The sequence below is a fragment of the Ornithorhynchus anatinus genome, chromosome 17 (genome assembly GCF_004115215.2).
Source record: "Ornithorhynchus anatinus isolate Pmale09 chromosome 17, mOrnAna1.pri.v4, whole genome shotgun sequence".
In the NCBI taxonomy this organism is placed as follows: domain Eukaryota; kingdom Metazoa; phylum Chordata; class Mammalia; order Monotremata; family Ornithorhynchidae; genus Ornithorhynchus; species Ornithorhynchus anatinus.
In genome coordinates this window covers 16045935-16068019 of record NC_041744.1, presented here as the reverse complement: position 1 = coordinate 16068019, position 22085 = coordinate 16045935, and the positions used below count along the sequence as shown (strand labels likewise).

General features: G+C 46.9%; 1 protein-coding gene across 2 annotated transcripts; it reads right to left on the bottom strand.

The window, feature by feature from the left end:
* Positions 1–9749: 9749 nt before the first annotated feature.
* On the bottom strand, positions 9750–21490 carry LOC120637967 (killer cell lectin-like receptor subfamily F member 1). Of its 2 annotated transcripts, XM_029082921.1 has the most exons (5): positions 21358–21490; positions 17311–17409; positions 14866–15026; positions 12764–12876; positions 9750–10718 (listed from the first exon to the last, which is right to left on the bottom strand). In XM_029082921.1, exons 1-5 carry the CDS (start codon positions 21443–21445, stop codon positions 10610–10612), a joined length of 570 nt encoding a protein of 189 aa, XP_028938754.1. In that variant the 5' UTR covers positions 21446–21490; the 3' UTR covers positions 9750–10609. The 2 variants fall into 2 exon arrangements, with proteins under 2 accessions (XP_028938754.1, XP_039770418.1); XM_039914484.1 differs by lacking the exons at positions 9750–10718; positions 12764–12876 and adding an exon at positions 13051–13188.
* Between the last annotated feature and the right edge of the window lie 595 nt (positions 21491–22085).

Genomic DNA, 22085 nt, shown 5'->3' with positions numbered 1-22085 from the left:
CAGAAATGACTGGATAACATGTCCTTCTCCCAAAAATGGTGATAGAGGCAGTAATCGTGATAATAGGGGTAATAGTAGCAAGAATAGTGTTATTCATCTGTTCAGTCAATCAAATTTATTGAGCACCTACTGGGTGCGGAGCATTGTACTAAAAACTTGGGAGAGTACGATATAACAATAAACAGACAATATTCCCTGCCCACAACAAGCTTACAGTCCAGAAGGGGAAACAGACATTAATACAAATACATTACAGATATTTCATAAATGCTGTGGGGCTAGATGAATAAAGGGAGCAAGTCAGGTTGATGCAGAAGGGAGTGGGAGAAGGGGAAAGGAAGGCTGTCGGAATTATAACAACAATAATGGTATTTGTTAAGTGCTTACTTTGGGCCAAGCACCGTTCTAAGCACTGGGGTAGATATGGGGTAATCAGGTTGTCCCTCGTGGGGCTCACAGTCTTAATCCCCATTTTACAGATGAGGTGACCGAGGCACCAAGAGGTTCAGTGGTTGGCCCAAGGCCACACAGCAAACAAATGGCAGATCCGGGAATAGAACCCATGTCCTCTGACTCCCAAACCCAGGCTCTTCCCACTAAACCATTCTGCCTTTTGGAGGAGATGTGCCTTCAGGAAAGCTCTTAAAGGGGTAGAGCAATTGTCAGATTTGAGGAGGGAAGGCGTTCCGGACCAGAGGTAGGATGTGGGCGAGGGGTCAGTGATGAGATAGATGAGATGAGATGAGGAACATGGAAATGGGGATCGAGCCACAGTACTATTAGTAATAATAGAAGCAATAGCAGCATTTATTGATCGCCCAGCTGTTGCAATGTTCTGTACTAAACATTGGGTAGTACAAAATAAGGAGAGATATTATCGAGTGTTTACTATGTGCAGAACACTGTCCTAAGAGCTTGGGGTAGAACAACAGAACAAAATTAGTAGACACTTTCCTTACCCATAACGAGCTTACAGTCTAGAAGGGGAGACAAACATTACTATGAAAAAGGAATTCATAATATAGCAATTAAAGATATGTGTATCGGTGCTGTGGAGTTCGGGGTGGGGTGAATACCGAATGTCCAAAGGTCACGGATCGAAGAGACACAGTGGGGAGAGAGAGCTGGGAATAAGAGGTCTTAATGGGGGAAGGCCACTAGGAGGAGATGTGACCTTAATAATGCTTTGAGGGTGGAGAGAGGGGTGGTCTGGTGTTTATGGAGAGGTAGGGAATTCCAGGGTAGGAGGAGGATATGGAAAATGGAAAAAGGGTCAGCTATGAGATAGACAAGATTGGAACACAGTGAGTAAGCTGGCACTAGAGGAGCAGAGTGTATGGGTTGGGCTATAGAGGGGACAAGTGAGGTGAGTTAGGATGGGGCAAGCTGATTGGGTGCTTTACAGACAATGGTAAGGATTTTTTGTTTGATGTGGAGGTGGATGGGCAGCTGTGGGGGTCTTAATACTAATAATAATGTTGGTATTTGTTAAGCACTTACTATGTGCAAGGCACTGTTCTAAGTGCTGGGGTGGATACAGGATAATCAGGTTGTCCCATGTGAGGCTCACAGTTAATCCCCATTTTACAGATGAGGTAACTGAGGCACAGAGAAGTGAAGTGACTTGCCCACAGTCACCCAGCTGCCAAGTGGCAGACCCGGGATTTGAACCCATGATCTCTGACTCCCAAGCCCGGCCTCTTTCCACTGAGCCACGCTGCTTCTCTAAGAATGAATTAAATGGACATATTAGGGGAAGCAGCATTGTCCAGTAAATGGAGCACAGGCTGCAGTAGGTCATGTGTTCTCATCCCAGTTCTGTCACTCATCTGCAGTGTGACCTTGGATGAGTCACTTAACTTCTCTGTGCCTCGTTTCCCTCCTCTGTAAAATGAGGATTAAGACTCTGAGTTCTATGTGGAACAGGGACTTTGTCCAACCTGATTATCTTGTATCTACTCCAGTGCTTAGAACAGTGTCTGGTTCATAGTAAGTGCTTAAAAAATACCATAATTAGTATTATATTTACATGAGTGCTAAGGAGAGTGTAAATACATTTATGAGCATGATTGTTGGCTGGAGATGGTATGGTTCAGGGAACTGGAAAGCTAATTGCGGAAAGTTTGTAAGTGGAGGTAGGATCTTCTGGAAGATATGGAGCTGTGTTGTGTCCGATGTGTGGCAGAGGGATTTCCAAGCAGGAGGAACAGAGTGAGAGAGAGAGGATGGAGCTGGGAGAGTCAAGAGCAAAGTACAGTTAGAAGGTTGATTTTGGAAGAATGCAGGCAGCAGTTGGGGAATCACAGACAAGAAGAACTCAAAGGTAAAGAGGGAAGGATGGACAGGAAAAGACTCCGTGAAGAGGCAACCTTGTGGCCATTTCAGAGACAAGTGGAACAACCAGCTCCCAGGGCCACAAGCCCAGTCCAAACACTCACAGGAAACCCCAGAGATCTCAGCCCAAATCTGGGTCCCCACCAACACCTCTAGCTGCAGCCAAAACTGCCTCACTGCCATCCTTCCACCTGGAAAAACGAAGGATACATTAGCCCCACTATAAAGGTGTTATATCTAGCGTTATGTATTTTACACTGGACTTGATTTACAGATACTTCTCCCTCCCACACAAGCGAGTGTTTGTGTGCCCACACACACACAATACACTGTTGTTCTGCCTGTATGCTCATCCATTCTACCAACTTTCTTATATTGTACTTGCCCAGCCCCTTAATATACTTCTCTGTACATGACAAGCATTCATTGAAGATGATTGATTGATTGATTATACCCATCTGCTGACATTGAGCTTTAGCTCTGCAGGTCAGTGTGTGCTACTTAACCATCCTATCACACAGTCAAAGACAGACAGAAGAGACCACCTCTTTCCCTTCCCCATTCTCCCTTTTTCTCGAACCCCCGGCAGCCCAGGCCTGGAGTGTGAGAGAGCTGAGATGCCTTGCGCAGAGTGGGAGAAAACTGGCAGTACCTGGAGGCAGGCGGTAAAACTCCCTCTGTTTAGACCACTGATGGAGCACTCTGTAGCCTTCTTCATCCTGCATCTTCCTACTCTCACCTCAGGTTGGGTTTGCTGGGCCTGGGTCACCTAGGGAAAGAGAGAGAGTCTCCCAGGACACCACCTGCAGCCACAGTGAGGGGAGCCTGAGCAGACACTGTGGCGGATGCCTGATCGCAGCTCCTACAGACCGATTCCACTTAGGAGGAACTGAAAATGGAAACCACAATGAGGGCTTTGTGAAGTCCAAACACTAATGACCTCATCAGCAGTCCCTCCTCTTGCTCTTTCAAAACCAGAAAATGAAAATGTTTCAACAAATTTTCAAATGGATTGGCTTTTAACTGCTTAAAGTTTCTACAACAAGAAGGTTTCATTCTCCTGGGGATTCAATTTGTTTCACCATAGTCATTGTGAGCTGGGAGATATCATAGTGTCTTCTAATTTTATTACACTCTCCCAAGTACCTCACAGTGCTCTGTGCCCAAGAGATGATTAATAAAAATGAACAATTGATTGGTTGATTGTTTGATAGGAGCAATGGAATTTACTGAGTGCCTATTAAGTAAATGAAGTTTGCCAATCACTCAATCAAACATTTGGAAATGCCAACCAAAGCACAGACATTTTCCTTGTCCACAGAGAGCTCATCCTCTCTCAGGAGAAACAGAGAAATATTGAATCTACCCATGAATGCTCAAGGGCTGAGGATTGTCTAACTGGAAGGGTTAGTCAACCATATGTAGAGCTTTCTATTGAGCACTTCCCAGACAGGAAGAGGACACCCTTCCCAGATGGTCAGCTAAAGGACACTTGTCAGCCATGGAGGTCGATGCAGATGAGCTGGGCATGACACCTCGCCGGGGCTTCATAGACTCTCGACCGGGGAGCATCCCGGGGAGACCATCCCAAAGTCATGTCCAAGTAGAGGAAACTGGGGCAGAACTGGGGAGAAGCCTGAGTTACTGAATGGGTGGGGGGATGGAGGAGAGTTAAGGGGAGGGTGTGAGCCTCCTGACCCCGTTGGGTTGAGGGGACCGTGGGCCTGAGGTGACAGAGTGGGATGGCAGAGCTCCAAAACCTTCTATATCCAGTCAGCACCATAAGTGTGTACAAATGCACACACATACACACAAATTGGTCGAGACTGCCTAAAGCCTCTTTCACCACTGGACAGCCGATCAACCCACTGGTGACTCTGTTGCCTTCTCACCTTGACATCAGTGTTCCCATTCAATCAGTCGATCGATAAATCAGTTGCATTTATAGAGCACTTAATATGTGCAGAGTACTGTAATTAGCTCTTGGGAGAATACTATATAACAGAGGTGGTAGACACAGTCCCTGTCCACAGTGAGTTTAAAGTCTAGAGGCGGCTGGAGGGCTGATGGAGGTGTGAATAAAGGGTGCAAATCCCAGTACAAGGTTGATGTCCCAGTGAGTGGGTGAAGAAGAAATGAGGGCGTGTGGTGAGGAAGAGTGAATCCAGAAGCCATTTTATAAGACACTGCTCTTGGATTCCGTGAACAACAACGTCAAAGGAGGAATTTGAAAAGGAACTGAATTACCATGCTGTCAGGCAGAAGAAAGATTTATAGTAATAGATAAGCTATTTTGCAAAAACATCCCACGGGATGGGCATAGAGGAAGAATTCATTCATTCATTCATTCAATAGTATTTATTGAGCGCTTACTATGTGCAGAGCACTGTACTAAGCGCTTGGGATGAACAAGTCGGCAACAGATAGAGACGGTCCCTGCCGTTTGACGGGCTTACAGTCTAATCGGGGGAGATGGACAGACAAGAACAATGGCACTAAACAGCGTCAAGGGGAAGAACATCTCGTAAAAACAATGGCAACTAAATAGAATCAAGGCGATGTACAATTCATTAACAAAATAAATAGGGTAACGAAAATATATACAGTTGAGCGGACAAGTACAGTGCTGTGGGGATGGGAAGGGAGAGGTGGAGGAGCAGAGGGAAAAGGGGAAAATGAGGCTTTAGCTGCGGAGAGGTAAAGGGGGGATGGCAGAGGGAGTAGAGGGGGACGAGGAGCTCAGTCTGGGAACGCCTCTTGGAGGAGGTGATTTTTAAGTAGGGTTTTGAAGAGGGAAAGAGAATCGGTTTGGCGGAGGTGAGGAGGGAGGGCGTTCCGGGACCGTGGGAGGACGTGACCCAGGGGTCGACGGCGGGATAGGCGAGACCGAGGGACGGTGAGGAGGTGGGCGGCAGAGGAGCGGAGCGTGCGGGGTGGGCGGTAGAAAGAGAGAAGGGAGGAGAGGTAGGAAGGGGCAAGGTGATGGAGAGCTTTGAAGCCTAGAGTGAGGAGTTTGTGTTTGGAGCGGAAGTCGATAGGCAACCACTGGAGTTGTTTAAGAAGGGGAGTGACATGCCCAGATCGTTTCTGCAGGAAGATGAGCCGGGCAGCGGAGTGAAGAATAGACCGGAGTGGGGCGAGAGAGGAGGAAGGGAGGTCAGAGAGAAGGCTGACACAGTAGTCTAGGCGGGATATAACGAGAGCCCGTAATAGTAAGGTAGCCGTTTGGGTGGAGAGGAAAGGGCGGATCTTGGCTTTACCCAATAATGGTCTTGAGACAGCAGATAATCAAAGCAACAAAACAGAACCCACCTCAAACCTCCGCCAAAATTGTCATGAGTGGGTAAAAAGAGGGAAAGAACCATACCCGAGGCAGTGGCAAAGACCACTGAAGACCCACGCCGAAACGCCTACATTATGGCTGCTGGAAATCACCTAAGACCTGCCCTGAGATGCCATACTGCACCTAGCCCGACTCCTGGAACTCCTCCGATGTGGGACCATCTACGTAAGCTTGGGGAAAATAGTCAGATGGAGAGCTAATGTGAGTGTGCATGTGTATGTGTATGCATTTTCCCCTTTGATTAGACCAAGAATTGAATAATTACCAATTACTCTCTCCTCCTTCAAAGCTTTATTAAAAGCACATCTCCTCCAAGAGGCCTTCTCAGACTAAGCCCCACTTTTCCGCATCTCACACTCCCTTCTACATTGCCCTGACTTGCTCCCTTTGCTCTTTCCCCCCTCCCAGCCCCACAGCAGTTATATATTTATCTGTAATTTTATTTACTTATATATTTATCTGTCATTTTATTTACTTGTATTCATGTCTGTTTTCCCCGCCTCTAGACTGTGAGATCATTGTGTGCAGGGAATGTTGCTGTTTATTGTTGTATTGTACTTTCCCAAGTGCTTAGTACGGTGCTCTGCGCTCAGGAAGCGCTTAATTAGTATGATTGAATGAATGAATGAATCCTGAACTTTTCACTGTCCTTCAATTCTCCCATTCAGTCGATGCCCACATCCTGCTGATTCTTCCTACAGAACATCTCCTGGATCTGCTCCTTCCTCTCCTCCCAAACTGCTGCCACCCAATTCTAAGCTCTGGTTAGATCACAGCCATGGTCTCCCATCAGCTTCTTTGCTGGTTTTTCTGCTTCCACCCTCTTTCCTCGATTCCCTATACTCCATGATGCTGCTCCTCAAATCATCTTTTTCAAACACCACTTGGCGTACATCTCTCTGCTCCAAAAAACTCTCCACTGGCTTCTTGCATACCTTAACATCAGGCTGAAACTCTTCCCTTTCAGCTTTAAAGGCTCCCCAACAACTTTCTGGTCTCTTCACCCACTACTCCCCAGCTCCTTGGCTACATTCCTCCCAAGCTCACCTTAGAAATCTTCCTCATTCTGGTTTCTCCTGTCTCTGTCCCCTTTCCCTCACTTTCCTCCCAGCCTGGAATTCACTCCTCATGAAATATGACAGTTCTCAGACCCTACATTCAAAGCCCTTCTCAAATCCCACCTCCTCCAAACAGCCTTCCCCGATTAATGCCTGCATCCCAAGTCAAAGAAACTTACCAGCCGTCTTCAGCATTTACAAACGTACTTACATCTATACTGAGCACTTTTGTATATGTGCTTATTCAAATCTACAATCCATTATTTACCTCTATGACTCTATTTGAACAGTTTTACGTTTGTCTCCCCCTTTTGAGTGTAAGTTCCATGTTGTTAGAAAACATTTCACTGCCCTATTTTGTACATCCCAAGCAGTTAGCGTAGTGTTTTTCTCCCAGTAAGTGCTTCATAAGGGCTATTACCACTTCAACATAAGTGCTCTGAGTTACTGCTTAGGTTGTAAGCTCGTTGTGGGAGGGAAAACTGTCTTCCACCTATGCTGTATCGTATTTTTCCAAGTGCATAGTAGGTTGCTCTGTACGCTGTCAGCACTCGGTAAATACCATTACTCCTTCCTCTTCCACTACAGCGCAGCTCTCACACTAATCACTGTGCCTCACCTTTGACGCCTTGCTCACCCCCTGCTTCCTGCTGGAACTCTCTTCCCTTCACGTCCAACAGATCACTATTCGGCCCTACTAAAATTGTGAATGAATAGCCCTACTATTTATTCATTCATTTAATTCTATTGAGTGTCTACTTTGTGCAGAGCACTATACTAAATGGTTGGGAGAGTACAGTACAGCAATAAACAGACACATTCCCTCTCCACAATGAGTTTACAGACTCGAGGGGATTTCCTTCTACTGCTCATGGAAAATGTAAACATTTGGGGTTTGCTTCCTGATGAATGACACTTTGGTGTAGGTGATTGGCTAAATCTGCAGCCCCACCTTTCTCAATCTCCTTTGTGCTCCCACCCACCTTCCCCCAACTTTAATATCCCAGCTCTGCCACTTGTCTGCTGCCTGATCTTGGCTGAGTCACTTTACTTCTCTGTGCCTCAGTTAGCTCATCTTTAAAATGGGGATTGAGACCATGAGCCCCTCGTGGGACAGGGACTGCTTCCTACCTGATTTGCTTGTATCCACCCCAGCGCTTAGTACAGTGCCTGGCACATAGTAAGGGCTTAACAAATACCTCAATTGTTATTATTGGTATTTAAAGATTTTGGAAAGCTTCCTTATAAGACTTCCCCTTTCCCCTTGTCTTGCCTCAGTTCCCAGCCCAGCCTGCCTATAACTGCTCTATCGGGGGCTTTCATTTAACTTTGCTTTTTATCAACTTGTTTTTCTGTTGCCGTAATTCTGCAGCAGGGAATGTGCTGTTATTGTTATGTTATACTCTCCCAAGCACTTAGTACAGTGCTCTGCACACCATAAGTGCTCAATAAATATGAATCAATGAATGTATAGCTGCAGTGCATGATGAATGAAGCCCTGCTTAATTTCAGGAGCTTAGAGTCTGGGGAGAAGTAGACATTAAATTACAAAGAGGAAAGAGTAGAGTATAACAATATGTACATGAATGTTGTTGGGGTGGAGTGGTTATTGAAGTGCTTAAAAGGTTATACCCCCAAGTGCTAAGGCAGTGGGGAAGTGAGGGTGCATAGGGTGGGGAACCAGAGACTCGTCAGGGACGGATTCCTGGAAGAGATATTTCAACAGGGCTTTGAAGATGAGGACAGTGGTCTGCAAAAAGGAAGAAACTCACTGAGCAGAGCCTTTACCGGGAAGAGAAGCTGCTTTTTGGGTGGTGTCAATCATTTGATGTCATCGGGGGATTTCAGCCAATACTAGTGCTGGTCTGAAAAGAGAACTAAGCTCATTCCTCACAGCCATTAGAAGAAAGAGAAGCTGTTTTGCATGTGGTGTCATTCTCCTCCTAACATCAGTGGAAACTCAGCCAGTCCTGTGGTAGTCTTAGGGCAGGAAAATCAGTGCTAAGATAGGAGCAGAAAACATTTGTTCATAATAATAATAATAATTGCACTATTTGTTAAGCAATTACCATGTGCCGGGAACTGTTCTAAGAGCTAGGGTGGATACCAGCAGATAGGGTTGGGTACAGTCCCTTTCCCACATGGGGCTCACAGTCTTAACCCCTATTTTACAAATGAGAAAACTGAGACACAGAGAATTTAAGTGACTTGCACAGGCAAGTGGTGGAACCAGGTTTAGAATTCAAGTCCTTTTGACTATCAAGCCCATGCTCTGTCCACAAAGCCATGCTGCCTGACTTTCTCCGGTTGGATGGTGGCTCTGCTTCCCAGGGTCTGGCCCAAGAGGACCTGGATCAGGAAGGACCAGCAGGACCAGTCTTGACCCAAGTCCCCACCTCCACCCTCTGGCCAGCCTCCCACCTGTGCTTCTGACTGCCTGGCTGGGGCGGCCGTTCATGAAGGGTAGAATTTAGGAATTTGAGAGAAAGGGATGTATTGGTGTGGATTCCAACTGGATGTCTGCCTAGAGGAGTCGGGTGGAGCCAGGGTTCTCTAGGGAAGGAGAGTAACTTGGGAGCCCCATAGAGAATGTTTCCACAGAAGAACTGCAAAAGGAATTGTAGTGGTGACCTTAGTGAAGCTGTTCAGTTGGGATCAAGTACCAGATTGGAGAGAGGTAGCTAACTCTGGATCTAATTTAAGGTTCTGGTGTCCAGCCACTGCAGTTGTCTTCATTCTGGGACATCGATTAAAGACACCCTAGATCTCTGTAGACTTGGGATAGGTGACTAAAAGGGAAGAGGGAGATATAAAATGCTGGGAAAGTATGCCAACATCCCTGTTCTCAACACAAATCGTACTGTCAGCCTATGCCTTCTGAACAAAACCCACAAATTCTGTCCAGTAGCAGACCTGTAAGGGCTCTTTTGGAAGCTGCATACTTCTACAGGCAACCTGTAACAATCTTTTAGAAGATCTTGTTTTCACTTGTCTTCTTTACACGTACTGAGGCCTGAAATTAAGCAGTACTTCATTGATCGTGTCTCTATAAGCCAAGTTGACAGAACATGATATTAACCATAGAATGTTATGGACAGGTCACACAGAGTTCTCTACAGTGCTGGTCCCATCGCCCATCTCGGCCGAGGAACGTTTGGTTTCACCTTCAGAGACATTGTTCCGGAATTTCCATCCCTTCCTCACTGCTGGTTTGGGCATCCACAGGGCAGATCTCAGGATTCAGGTTGACAGTGTTGCTGGAAGAAGCATACAGCAGCCTGAACACCGGGACAGCAGCTGTAAATCATATAGACTCCCAGACCAACTTCCGTGGCAAAAATAAATGCCTTAGGCGGTTGTTCTTCCTTGACAAGTTCCTGCTAAGTCTACTCTTGTTAGAATTAAAATGAGGCCGCTAGCCCTTCCCTACTTAGCCATAGGCCAGATCTGTTAGTCTTTTTCTCATTACTAAAATGTCCTGCCGTGTTCTTTGGGTAGATGTATCCACCGAAGAATCACCAATAGGCTCAGGAGATGTTGGAGACAAATCTGGGGGAGCTCAAGGATCTGAATTCAAATACTTCTCATCCTCTTTCTTGATTCAGGTTCTTCCTGCCGATGCCAGAGCGAGAAGGAGGAATGGGACTGAAAACTCAATTTTCTTCTCTTGCTGGAACAGTCTGGTTTTTTTTAGTCACCACCCATCTCAATGCCGAATGAAAAGGATGAAACCCAAGGACATTCCTGGTCCCATTTCCTTGGTCCAGGGCAAGCTGGGACCTTAGAGAACAGATGGAGAGCACATGCCGGCTGTGCTCCTCTGTCAGATCCAGAGTCAGAGAGCAGGAACCTTATTGGGACTCAGGGGGCCACTCTACTGCTGGCAGATCCAGGGATTTTCACCCCTACAATTGTTTTGGTAAATCCCATCCCGTGAAAGTGCAGCACATGTGTCCATGCCACCTGGGGGTTTTACATGGAACCTGTGCAGAGAAGGAGACAGTCCCTGTGAGTTTACGCCAGCCCCCAAAACCACAATGGCCACAAGCCACCAAAACCAGAATGTCAGACCCTGTCTTAGTGAAATCAGGCAGTGGGCCTAAACCCAATAAAATGAATGACCTCTCCTTTCTTTCCCATCTTGGTTGGGCTTCCCTAGGGTCTGTGTATGCAGAAATGGAGGGTTTTTTTCTGCAGGCCGATCCTTATTTGTTCAGCCTTGAGATCCAGGGAGGAGGAAACTGAGGTGGACTTGGCTAGGAGAGGCTTTGTAGCTGTCTCCCCCTCTTCCTCGGCCGGTGACTGGGGAAGGGGATCTTACCTTCATCTCTCTCCTCCCCTCCTCCATCTGCCATTTTCCCCTTTTCTGCAAGTGCCCAACTAGGGCAGGGTCTCATAAATAAGGGCATAAATAAGGGCTAAGAACGGCTGGGTTTGTATGATTCAGGGTGCTGAGAATTAATAGAGGAAGACTCACTGGGGGAGGAGGGATTTTAGGAGGACTGTTAAATTTGGGCATCTCCGGGGTCTGTTGGATTTTGGGTGAAGGGTGTGGGAGAAGGATGAAAGTAGGGAAGTAGAGAATGAGGTATAGTAAGACTATTAGCTTGAGAGAGCTGAAGAGAGCCAATGACCTGGGAAAGAGTGTGTGGCGAGTTTGTGCTTCATCAGAGGAATGAAGGAAGCCAGGACAGGAATTTGGGGAATGAAAAGATGTTTGGCTTGACTCTATTTATTGCCATTGTTCTTGTCTGTCCGTCTCCCCCGATTAGACTGTAAGCCCGTCAAACGGCAGGGACTGTCTCTATCTGTTGCCGACTTGTTCATCCCAAGCGCTTAGTACAGTGCTCTACACATAGTAAGCGCTCAATAAATACTATTGATTGAATGAATGAATGGATGGATACAGGGGTTCGGGAAGACAAGGGGGAAGGCTGGGCCATGGGGAAGGAAGAGTACTTCCCTAGAAAATGTGCAAATATGAAGTCTCAAAATCATTTTGAGAGGAAACGATTTCTGACAGACTGACCCGGAATCCGTCAAGTCCAGGGTCCCTTGCTGGTGGTTCTAGGTGTCCAGAGTGTCCAGTCACTGGTTAGGTCCCTCTGAGTGCAGAGAGGCAGGGATGGGGGGAGCCCCAGGGTAGCTGAGCTGCTGCTCAGCCAAGGTCTGGGCAGGCAGGGAGAGTCAGGGGGGACAGGGTTGAACAGTGTGATGGGGCTGAGGGGAAAAGATCAGGATCTTCTGTAGCACTGGAGTCAAGGAGATGAGTTTGGGGATCGAAGATGGGATGGAGTCGATATAAAAAAGGGATAGGGCTTAGCAGAGGAGATGTGGCTGTGCCTTTAGCAATGACTCTGAGAAGAAAGTCATTAATTTATTCATGTATTCAGTGGTATTTATTGAGAGGTTACTGTGTACAGAGCACTGTACTAAGAACTTGAGGAAGTTCATTGCAGCAATAAAGAGAGTTAATCCCTATCCACGACAAGCTCACAATTCAATCGGGGGTGGGAAGGGGGTAGACAGATATCAGTACAAGTAAACAGACATTAATATGAACAATAAAATTACAGATATATGCATAAGTGCTGTTGGGTGAGGGGAAGAAAGCTGGAGAAAAGCTGCAGGGAACACAAGGGAAGGCTTAGGGGCAAAGAAAGAGAAGCAGCATGACTCCGTGGAAAGAGAACAGGCTTAGGATTCAGAGGTCATGGGTTCTAATCCCAGCTACGCCACTTGTCAGTTGTGTGACTTTGGGCAAGTCATTTAATTTCTCAGTGCCTCAGTTACCTCATCTGTAAAAAGGGGATTAAGATTGTGAGCCTCCCGTGGGACAACCTGATGACCCTCTATCTACCCCAGTGTACTTAGAACAGTGCTCGGCACATAGTAGGTGCTTAACAAATACCAACATCATTATTATTATTATTATTAAAGACGGAAGGAAACTGGCATGCAGAGCCCATGGAAACGCACAGTCATTCCCACATCCCTGATCAGAGATCAAACTCCAGGAAATACTCACAGGCTCCAGTCAAGAGCAGAGCCGTCCAGCCATGTCCAGTTTCCCCTAGATTTTGGAATGTGCAGCCCAATCCAATAATACTTTGATGCTGGTATCTGTGACCAGATGAAGCCCTGGAGAGGGAAAGTGAAATCCAGAGACTCCGGTGACTTCTCGCTCTGCACAGAGTCTCTGAAACAACTGCCTTGACCTCTCTGGGGGCATTATCAAACCCAGGAAAGAATGACCGGTGCCCCTGTCCCATCTCACAGTCATTCATTCATTCAATTGTATTTATTGAGCACTGACTGTGTGCAGATGACTGTACTAAGCTCTTGGAAGAGCACAATACAATGATAAACAGTTATATCCCCTGCCCAGCAAAAGTTCCTCCAGTGCCTCTTGTCACGAACACAGCAGATGTCAGACCTTGATTCTCACGTAACCTGCACAGGTGAGGGGGCAGAGTGAGGATAGGAGGAAAAGGAAACAAAAGAAATGATGTCTGGGTGCAGAGAAGCCAAGAACTCATGTCAGGAAAGTAGGCCTGGTTCTCCCTCCAGCCCCTGAACATCTGACTCCCTTCCTCTGGTCCAGCTCAGGAGCATCTGAGCAAACCTAACACCATCCTAGTCCAGGGCGTTCCCTGGCACCAGCGACCATCCGCCGAGACCTGTTTTTCCCTGCCTGGGCCCTGCACCTTGACCTCAGCCTACAGGCGGGAGGGGTAGCTCCTGGGGAGGGGGGCCAACTGCCAAGAATGATTCCTACAAACAGGATGTCTAAAAATGATTGACTTTCAAACATCTTTTACTAACAAAAGCCTAATATGTCTGAGAGCGACAGATAGGAGGGGTAGAGAGGATTCGCTCCTGGGGAGGAGAAAGAAGGAGTTGTTCATATGATAATGGCAGGTGAGGACTGGGGCTTTTCAGGTGAATGATGCTGCTCTACCATGCTGGGTAGTTTTCCGTGTCTTTTTCTTTCACCCCAGCACAGCAGCATCTCTGCTGCTGCCCTGCCCACTCCCGCTACTATCCCCAAAAGCTGTGAAACTCACAGACATTGAAATGTTGTTTCTGGCTTTATAGGCCCAACCAATTGCACGCTCTAGTGAAAAGAGTACGGTCTTGGGAGTCGGGGGACGTGGGTTCTAATCTCAGCCTTGCTCCGTGTCTGCTGTGTGACCTTGGGCAAATCACTCAACCTCTCTGGGCCTCAGTTACCTCATCTGTAAAAAAGGGTGTTAAAGCTGTGAGCCCATGTGGGACATGGACTGTGTCCAACCCGACTAGATCGTATCTATCCCGGCACTTAGTACAGTGCCTGACACGTGGTAAGTGCTGAACAAATACCATAAGCAAACAAATAAACCCATGTTTATGGGTTTATGGATAGTTGGCCACCCTGGTGGGGATTGATAGGAAAGAATGAAGGAGGAGGGCAGAACTCTTGACTCACTTTCTCTGACTCTCATACCTGCTTCTCTGGAGTGTCCTGTTCTGGGGTCCATGGATGTCAGCGTTGGGGTTGGTGGGTGGGAGGGGAGAGGGGATCCTGAAAGGCACCTGTCCCTTTTCCTAAGGACAAAGCAGCCTTCCCAGGAAATCATTTTGGGAATCAGAAAAGAAATCGTATTTGTGGCCAAAGCTAGACCGGGGTAAGACCAGCTCTTGCACCAGCCCAGGATCTGCCCCAGCCTTTGAGGGCAGGGAAGGTCAGGGACCACCCAAACATGGATCAGCCTATTCAAGTCCTAGTGACTGCCATCTACTGAACCTAATTAAGACCTGTCTTTCTGAAACATTCCCCTGAGATCTCCCACACATCCAACCCGTTTCTCCCACGGCTTATCCTGGCTGTTTCCTGTTACAAGCTCGTTGTGGGCAGGGGGTGTATCTGTTTATTCTGTACTGTACTCTCGGGAGTAGTTAGTACAGTACTTTCTATATGGTAAGCACTCAATAAATATAATGGAATGAATAATGGAGGGCCCGGGGCTCACCAGAGAGTCTGTCCTATCTGGGAACTGAATTCTGCATCGGGACCTATTTGTAAACACGTGACAAACCACATTCCTTAATGGTGGAACCCTTAGTTCCCAGGGAAGACTTAGCTCTCACCAGGTCACACAAGTCTTGAATCTTTGCCAGATTTGACTTGTTTTCCACACAGAATGCATTACTTCCACTCCAGTTTTTTGTATGATTTGAGTTGGAAATCCAATAGCATTTCCCATGGTTCAGCTTCCAGTCCGCTGGGCACGTTCGTCGTCTGGGTACCGCTGGGAAGAGAAAGGAGATGAGCAGTTCTCGGATCTCTGAAACCAGAACTATCTTCTCTGGATCTTGGGTTGAACGTCGTTGAGGACAGTCTTAGCTCAAAGTCCTCTTTCTAGGGCCTCCATCGACTGAGAGGGATTTCTCTAGAGTGAAGGGCCTGAGACTGGCAGAGCTGATCCACCAGTCTTCCCACCCAAAACCTCCTTTTCTTCCAACTTTCCTCTCATAATTGAAAACTCCACCATCTTCACCATCTCTCAAGCCTGCAATCTTGTGTTATGCTTGACTTCTCTCTCTCCTTCAGCCCTCATATTTCAGTCCAGCACAAAATCCTGTCACCATTCTCTTTACATCTCCAGAATCCACCCCTTCCTCTCCATCCACACTGCCACCGTGTAAGTCCAAGTACTTGTCTATTGTCTCAGGCTCCGTGAGAAGCAGCATGGCTCAGTGGAAAGAGCACGGACTTAGGAGTCAGAGGTCATGAGTTCTAATCCCAGCTCTGCCACTGTCAGCTGTGTGACTGTGGGCAAGTCACTTAACCTCTCTGTGCCTCAGTTACCTCATCTGTAAAATGGGGATTAAGACTGTGAGCCCCACGTGGGACATCCTGATTCCCCTGTGTCTACCCCAGCACTTAGAACAGTGCTCGGCACATAGTAAGCGCTTAACAAATACCAACATTATTATTATTATTATCTCCATGCCTTCAGCCTCTCTCTCTCTCCAGTTCATACTTTGTTACTGCAAAGATCATTTTTCTACATTTTTGTTTTACAAACATCTCTTGCATGCTTCAAAATCTCCAACTGCCATCCCTTCCCCTCCCCATCAAACAGAAGCTCCTCAACACTGATCTTAAGGCACTATCAGCTCTCTTCTCTCGTATCCTCACTCCCTTCCCACTACACTACAGCTCACCCATTTTGTTTCTCTCATCTCAACCTACTCATTGTGCCTTGCTCTCATCTTTCCTGGAGTTGACCTTAAGCTCTGCCTTCTGCCTCACACTCTGTCTTCCTTCATGTCTGTCAGACGACTTACTCTCATTAATTTCAAAGGCTTTCTGAAATCACATCTCTTCTAGTAGGTCTTTCCTGATTAATTGCCCATCTCCCTTTCCTCCATTCCTCCCTTACTGCCACTTTGGCACTTGTGTGTCACCCAAACACTGTGTATTGACCTCCTCTAGTTCTCCCCAGTAGCACTTAGAGACCTATCATTAAACTCTTTGGCTCTCCTCTTCCCATAGTTTGTTTTAGTGTTTGCTCCTCTCTTCCTGTAGTTTGTTTTAGTGTCTGTCTCCCCTGAACTTATTTTAAATTCTTTGAGGTCAGGAACCGTGTCTGCTAACTCGAATGTATTCTATAAAGCCCTCAGTACAGTGCTCTAAATACAGGACATCATCAATTAATATGTTTGATTAATTGATCCTCTAAGGCAATTTAAAGAATATTTGGGAGTCAGGGAGGGAAAGGCAAAAGAAGAACCAAACAGAGGGGACCATCACCCCTTGCAATGCTCCTTCCTGGGATCCTTAGATCTATCAGTGATCTGAGTTCAGATCCCAACCCTGCACAAGCTAGAAAGGCCAGTGGACTCCAGACTCCAGTGATGTCTTCCACTGGTAGCCAGTTCATGGATGGTTCCTATTTCTCCATTTTTGACCCATTCTGCAGGTACTGTTGTACCCAGATCTGCTTGCTTGGGGACAATTAATTCCCACCAGATAAGGGGTTTGTAGCCAAGGCTCTCAGTGAAGGCCCGAGGCAGCTGCTGGACCTATCCAACACTGAGCTAGGGGGAACAGCTCTTGGAGGCCCTGCCTGCAGCTACTCATTCAGCTACAACTGCTCAGTGCTGCTCAGGGGCTGATTGGATGTTAGCAGGCCTCAGGGGCAGAGGAACTAGCTTTGGTGATGGAGAATTATGGGGTAGTGAGGGGCTCCTTGGGCTTGGAATGGCTCATCCCGGCCCTGAGGGCTCAGAAGGATATTGCACCCTCCAAGTGATGCCCCCAATGCATATTGCCTGCCCACAACATAGCCTGATGACAACCTGGACACTGCTTTGCAAGATGGGTACCAGGTCATCCTTGCCAGCAGCCTTTGCTGAGCTGCCTGGGACATGCCTGCCATCTTTGGAAGGTCCAGGGCAGCTGCCCGGTCTCCTCATGTGCCAGCACACTTTTCAGGGAATCTGCCCTTTGCTACTTTCAGATCACATCCTGGGTGAGCTGTGGTTAGGAGATGGGGAGCAGGGGTGACCCCCCATCCTTACACTTACCTAAGACACTCAGCGTGATAACTGCCACCAGGAGGAGAATGATCACAGCACCTGCCACTTTCAGAGCAGCCCCAGGCCTCAGCCCGGCTTTGGGAGAGTCTGTAACATGCGACATTTCATTAAAAACACATTTGAGGAGACTAGGTGGGCATTGGAGGGGGAAGCACAGAAATTAAGGTAGATGGATGGAGGGGGAGTGTGGCCTAGTGGAAAAAGCACAAGCTCAGGAGTAAGAGAACCTGGGTTTTAATCCCAGCTTTGCCATGAATCTGCCGTGTGACCCTGGGTAAGTCACTTCGCTTCTCTAGATCTCAGTTCCCCCAACAGCAAAATGGGGATTCGATTCCTGTTCTGCTGCCTACCTTGAATATGAGCCCCATATAGGACCTGATTTTCTTGTATCTACCCCAGCATTTAGTAAAGTGCTCAGAACACAGAAAGCACTTAACAAATATCCCTATTATTCCTTAGGCTGTGAGTCCCCTTTCCCACATCCTCTCCCCAGCCTGGAGATCTGCATCATCTATGCAGTTGGATATGTTACCTTTGGACATTTGATATTCCCCCACCACCAAGCTTAACAAGTATCATTATTACTGTTATTATTATTTATGTACAGATCTTTAAATTATTTATTATACATTAGTTATTCATATTAACATCAGTCTCCACCTCTAAATGGTGGTATTTGTTAAGCGCTTACTATGTACAAAGCACTGTTCTAAGCGCTGGGGGATACAAGGTGATCAAGTTTTCCCACATGGGGTTCACAGTTTTAATCCCCATTTTACAGATGAGGTAACTGAGGCACAGAGAAGTTAAGTGACTTGACCAAGTAAGCTCATTTTGGGCAGCGAACATTTCTGCTAATTCTGTAGGATTGTACTCTCCACATGGTTAGAACAGTGCTCCACACATACTGCTCAAAGATACTATTGATTGATTGATGTAGGACAGGGACTGGTTGTAATCTGTCTCCTATATACCCCAGTGCTTAGCAGAGTGCTTGGCACAGAGTAAGCCCTTAATAAATACCACAGTCATGATGAGATGGTCTGCCAGAGGGGTATATTTGTGCCACTCAGGACTCCCTCCCTGCCATTTTAGCCACTTACAGTTCCTGAATTCTGTCCACCTGCCTCTTCTGCATGTGCTGCTATCTTCATTACCACCCTGCCCCTCTCCTACCTGGGACAGAAGTGGGAGCTGGGGAGACATTAGCTGGCCTCAGGGTGCAAGGAACTAGCTTTGATGATGGGGGATTGTGTGATAGGTGGATGGTGAGGAGTGGGGGCTCCATGGGGTCAGAATGGCTCATCCTGGTCCTGCTAGGGGATGATCAGCTGCTAAGAGTGCAGTGATTCCCACAGAACACCTCCCGTGCACCGCGCTCTGGTGCTCTGTGGCTGATTATGAAGCAAAGCAAAATCTCAACCTGTTTCCTGTTCAGAGAGTTTCTTTTGAGGTGAAATCGTCACCTGCTTGTGTACTGTGTGCTACTACTAGCTCAACTTCCCCATTGTGCATGGCACAGAACGGCCCAAGATGAAGTGCCTTGAGAAAAGGGCTTTACCTCAGGTTGTACAGAGCCCAGCACGGGACCACTAATAAATACTTGGATGATACTCGTTCCCTGAGCAGCTTTTCAGGCACTTATTGTAATTGTTAATGCTGAATGGAACACATAGCAGGAGGTGAACACACTTAGGTCTCCTATTCCCGAAACCTAGTACCCTCGAGGTTTTATAAGCTTAGAATGGAAATGGAATAATCAGATCAGAGTGTCTATTTAAAGTACATATATTTCACAATTGCCTTAATTAGTGAATTGTGACCAAACCACAGTTGTTACTTGAGGCGGGAGCTGTCTGCCTTCAGGGCTCTTAGAAGTCCTTCCTTCACATTTTGCTCTGGCTTGGTCAGCAACATCTTCATTTTTTATAACCTGCTTCTTCTCCAGCAGTAGGTGGCTGTGTCTGTGGACTCTTAGTAGCGAAAAGCACAAAACTCTGCTCCTTTAGCCACGGTCGCTACCTCTCTTGTCTTACCTATTCTTAGCCTTCTCTTTTATATTTTGAGGGGTTTATTGTCCTTTCTTATTTATCAATCACCAGTCCCCTCTCCCCTTTTATTCTTAGCTTGTGAGAAAGAGCTTGGCCTACTGGGTAGAGCACGGGCCTGGGAGTCAGAAGGACCTTGGTTTGAATCCTGACTCTGCCACTTGTCTGCTGTGCGACCCTGAACGATTCACTTAACTTCTCTAGGTCTCAGGCACCTCATCTGTAAAAAGGGGGATTAAAATTGTGGGCCCCATATCTTGTATCTACCCCAGTGCTTAGTACAGTGCCTGGCACGTAGTAAATGCTTAACAAATGCCATTTAAAAAAAACAACAACAAACCTCCTTGAGGGATAGGAACTGTGCTTAATTCCCACCTCCAAATACCTTCTGAGTGTACTGCACTCTGCACTAGACAAATACTGTTACTGCTACTACTGCTATTCTTTCTTTCTATCACTTGTATTTATTGAGCACTTACTATACTAAGCACTTGGAAGAGTCCCTGAACCAAGAAACAGACATATTCCCTGACCACAGTGAGCTTATAGTCTAGAAGGAGGGAGACAGAGATTACTATAAGTAATAAATAAATGAATGATATGTACATAAGTGCTGTGTGGCTGAGAAGGGGGAAGAACAAAGGGAGTAAATGAAGTAACGCAGAAGGGAGTGAGAGAAGAGGAAAGGAAGGGCCTAGTCAGAGAAGGCCTCCTGGAGCCGATGTACCTTCAATATGCCTTCTATTGTTGCTATTCCTATATTAACTTCTGATCCTGCCCTAATGAAAAAAGCACCTGGTCAGAGGGAGTGTTTCCAGTTTATTTGAAATGACTCATCTCTCCCGGAGCAGCTGATGTGTCCCTCATCCTAACTGGACCTGTGGGTGGGTGGAAAGGGGAAGCAGGTTGGGGGTTATTTATGCCTGCAACCCCTTCCTCTTCCTTATCTCTCTCCAGAGAGGATCCCTCTAGCACTCACTGCAACCCACCCCCTCACCTCTGGGTCCTGAGACCCCCTTGGCAGTCTTCGTCAAAGGTTTGCTTTTCAGGTGTGTGAGGGAAAATTATGCTAAGCTACAAAGGGGTGGTGAGACATAGTGTGGTAATAATAGTAGAAACGGTATTTATTAAGGACTTACTATGTGCAGAGCACCATATTAAGCACTGGGAAAAAGTACACAGGGAGGACTTACACAGGGAGGAATTAGACCCAGTCCCTGTCCCTCGAAGGGCTTACAATAAAAGAATGTAAGGGGAGAGGGAGCTGGAGACAGGTATTAGGGTTCAGTTTTCTTCCCCCATGCCCTCACTCCAGCCACCCAGTAAAGGAAGAATTTCAGGTCTGCAAAGAATTAAAGGCAATGCGGAAATGGAAAGTAACATTCCCAGAATTCTTTACAAAGTCAGACGAAACTGTTTTGTGTTTATTTTGCTCCCCCCTAGACTGAGTAAATCAGACTGGAGATTTATCTGCAGTCCTGTGACAGGAGAGCTCTTGATTTCCCGAGACAGGTTTACTAATTAATTTATTCGCATGCCAGATTTTCCTTTAAAAATTGTCGGCTTACAACCCAGGCCCCAACCCATGTATTTTCATTGTTAAGTCCAAACATACACACACACTCACACCAACTCATCTCCATGTAAGAAAGGGAAATCAATATTCTGAGTCTCCCAAACACTAAGCAGCGTGGCTCAGTGGAAAGAGCACGGGCTTTGGAGTCAGAGGTCATGGGTTCGAATCCCAGCTCTGCCACTTGTCAGCTGTGTGACTGTGGGCAAGTCACTTGACCTCTCTGTGCCTCAGTTACCTCATCTGAAAAATGGGGATTAAGACTGTGAGCCCCACGTGAGACATCCTGATTCCCCTGTGTCTACCCCAGCGCTTAGAACAGTGCTCGGCACATAGTAAGCGCTTAACAAATACCAACAGTATTATTAATCCTAGACGCCAAAGGATACGTGAAGCGGTACGAAGCAAACTCACCCTGGGATTGTATTGGGGCAGAAGGGCTGGAAGGGGTGGAATTTTTTCTGGGAAGTCGGACATCGGCGTAGACTATTTCTCCAGACATTGCTCCGGGCAGGACGGAGAATGGAGAGAAAGGCCCTGATCTGAAGGCTCCTCTGGGCTTCTGTGAGTCAACAAGACAAGCTCAGGCTGAATAAGGAAATGTTGCAATTGTCATGCTGACAGGGGGGTGGACTTCCTTCATAACTTCACATAAGGTGCAGGGTCTGTTGTTAAACCAGAGGTTCTGTGCACTAGACTCTTGAGAAACCCTGCTCCTCTGGAGCACAGGGAGGAAACCGAGCCTACGATCTGCAAAGGGACTTGGGACATTGGACTCCTGTGATGTGAAAAGATCCTCCTCCTAGATGGGTTTGAGTAAGAATCCAGAAGAGAAGCACTAAACCTTAAGAAATCTAAGAGATCTGAGAGTTGACACAGCTCACTAGACGGAAGTTACATATGCCTCAGTGTCCTTCATGTTTGAAGGCAAGCTGCTGATGGTGAGATGGCGTTCTTGTATGTGAGTGGACCCTGGGCCCATGGAAACAGAGTCGGGCACCCTTTCCTTCTTTCTACCAACAGGGTGATCGTTGCTAGGAAGGGCTGATCCCATTAGATTGTATGTTTTTAGAGGACAGGGATTGTGTATTTCACTCATATTGTAACCAAGTACCAGTTGTTTCTCGGTAAATCCTGTTGAT

Excerpts from the sequence above, each read along its gene's own strand:
- LOC120637967 (XM_029082921.1), bottom strand. The coding sequence starts at position 21,445 with ATGTCTGGAGAAATAGTCTACGCCGATGTCCGACTTCCCAGAAAAAAT. Across the intron at positions 15,027-17,310 it reads TATCACGCTGAGTGTCTTAG|CGGTACCCAGACGACGAACG; the intron begins GTAAGTGTAAGG and ends TTCTCTTCCCAG. Across the intron at positions 10,719-12,763 it reads TCTGCTCTTGACTGGAGCCT|GTTCCATGTAAAACCCCCAG; the intron begins GTGAGTATTTCC and ends TTCTCTGCACAG.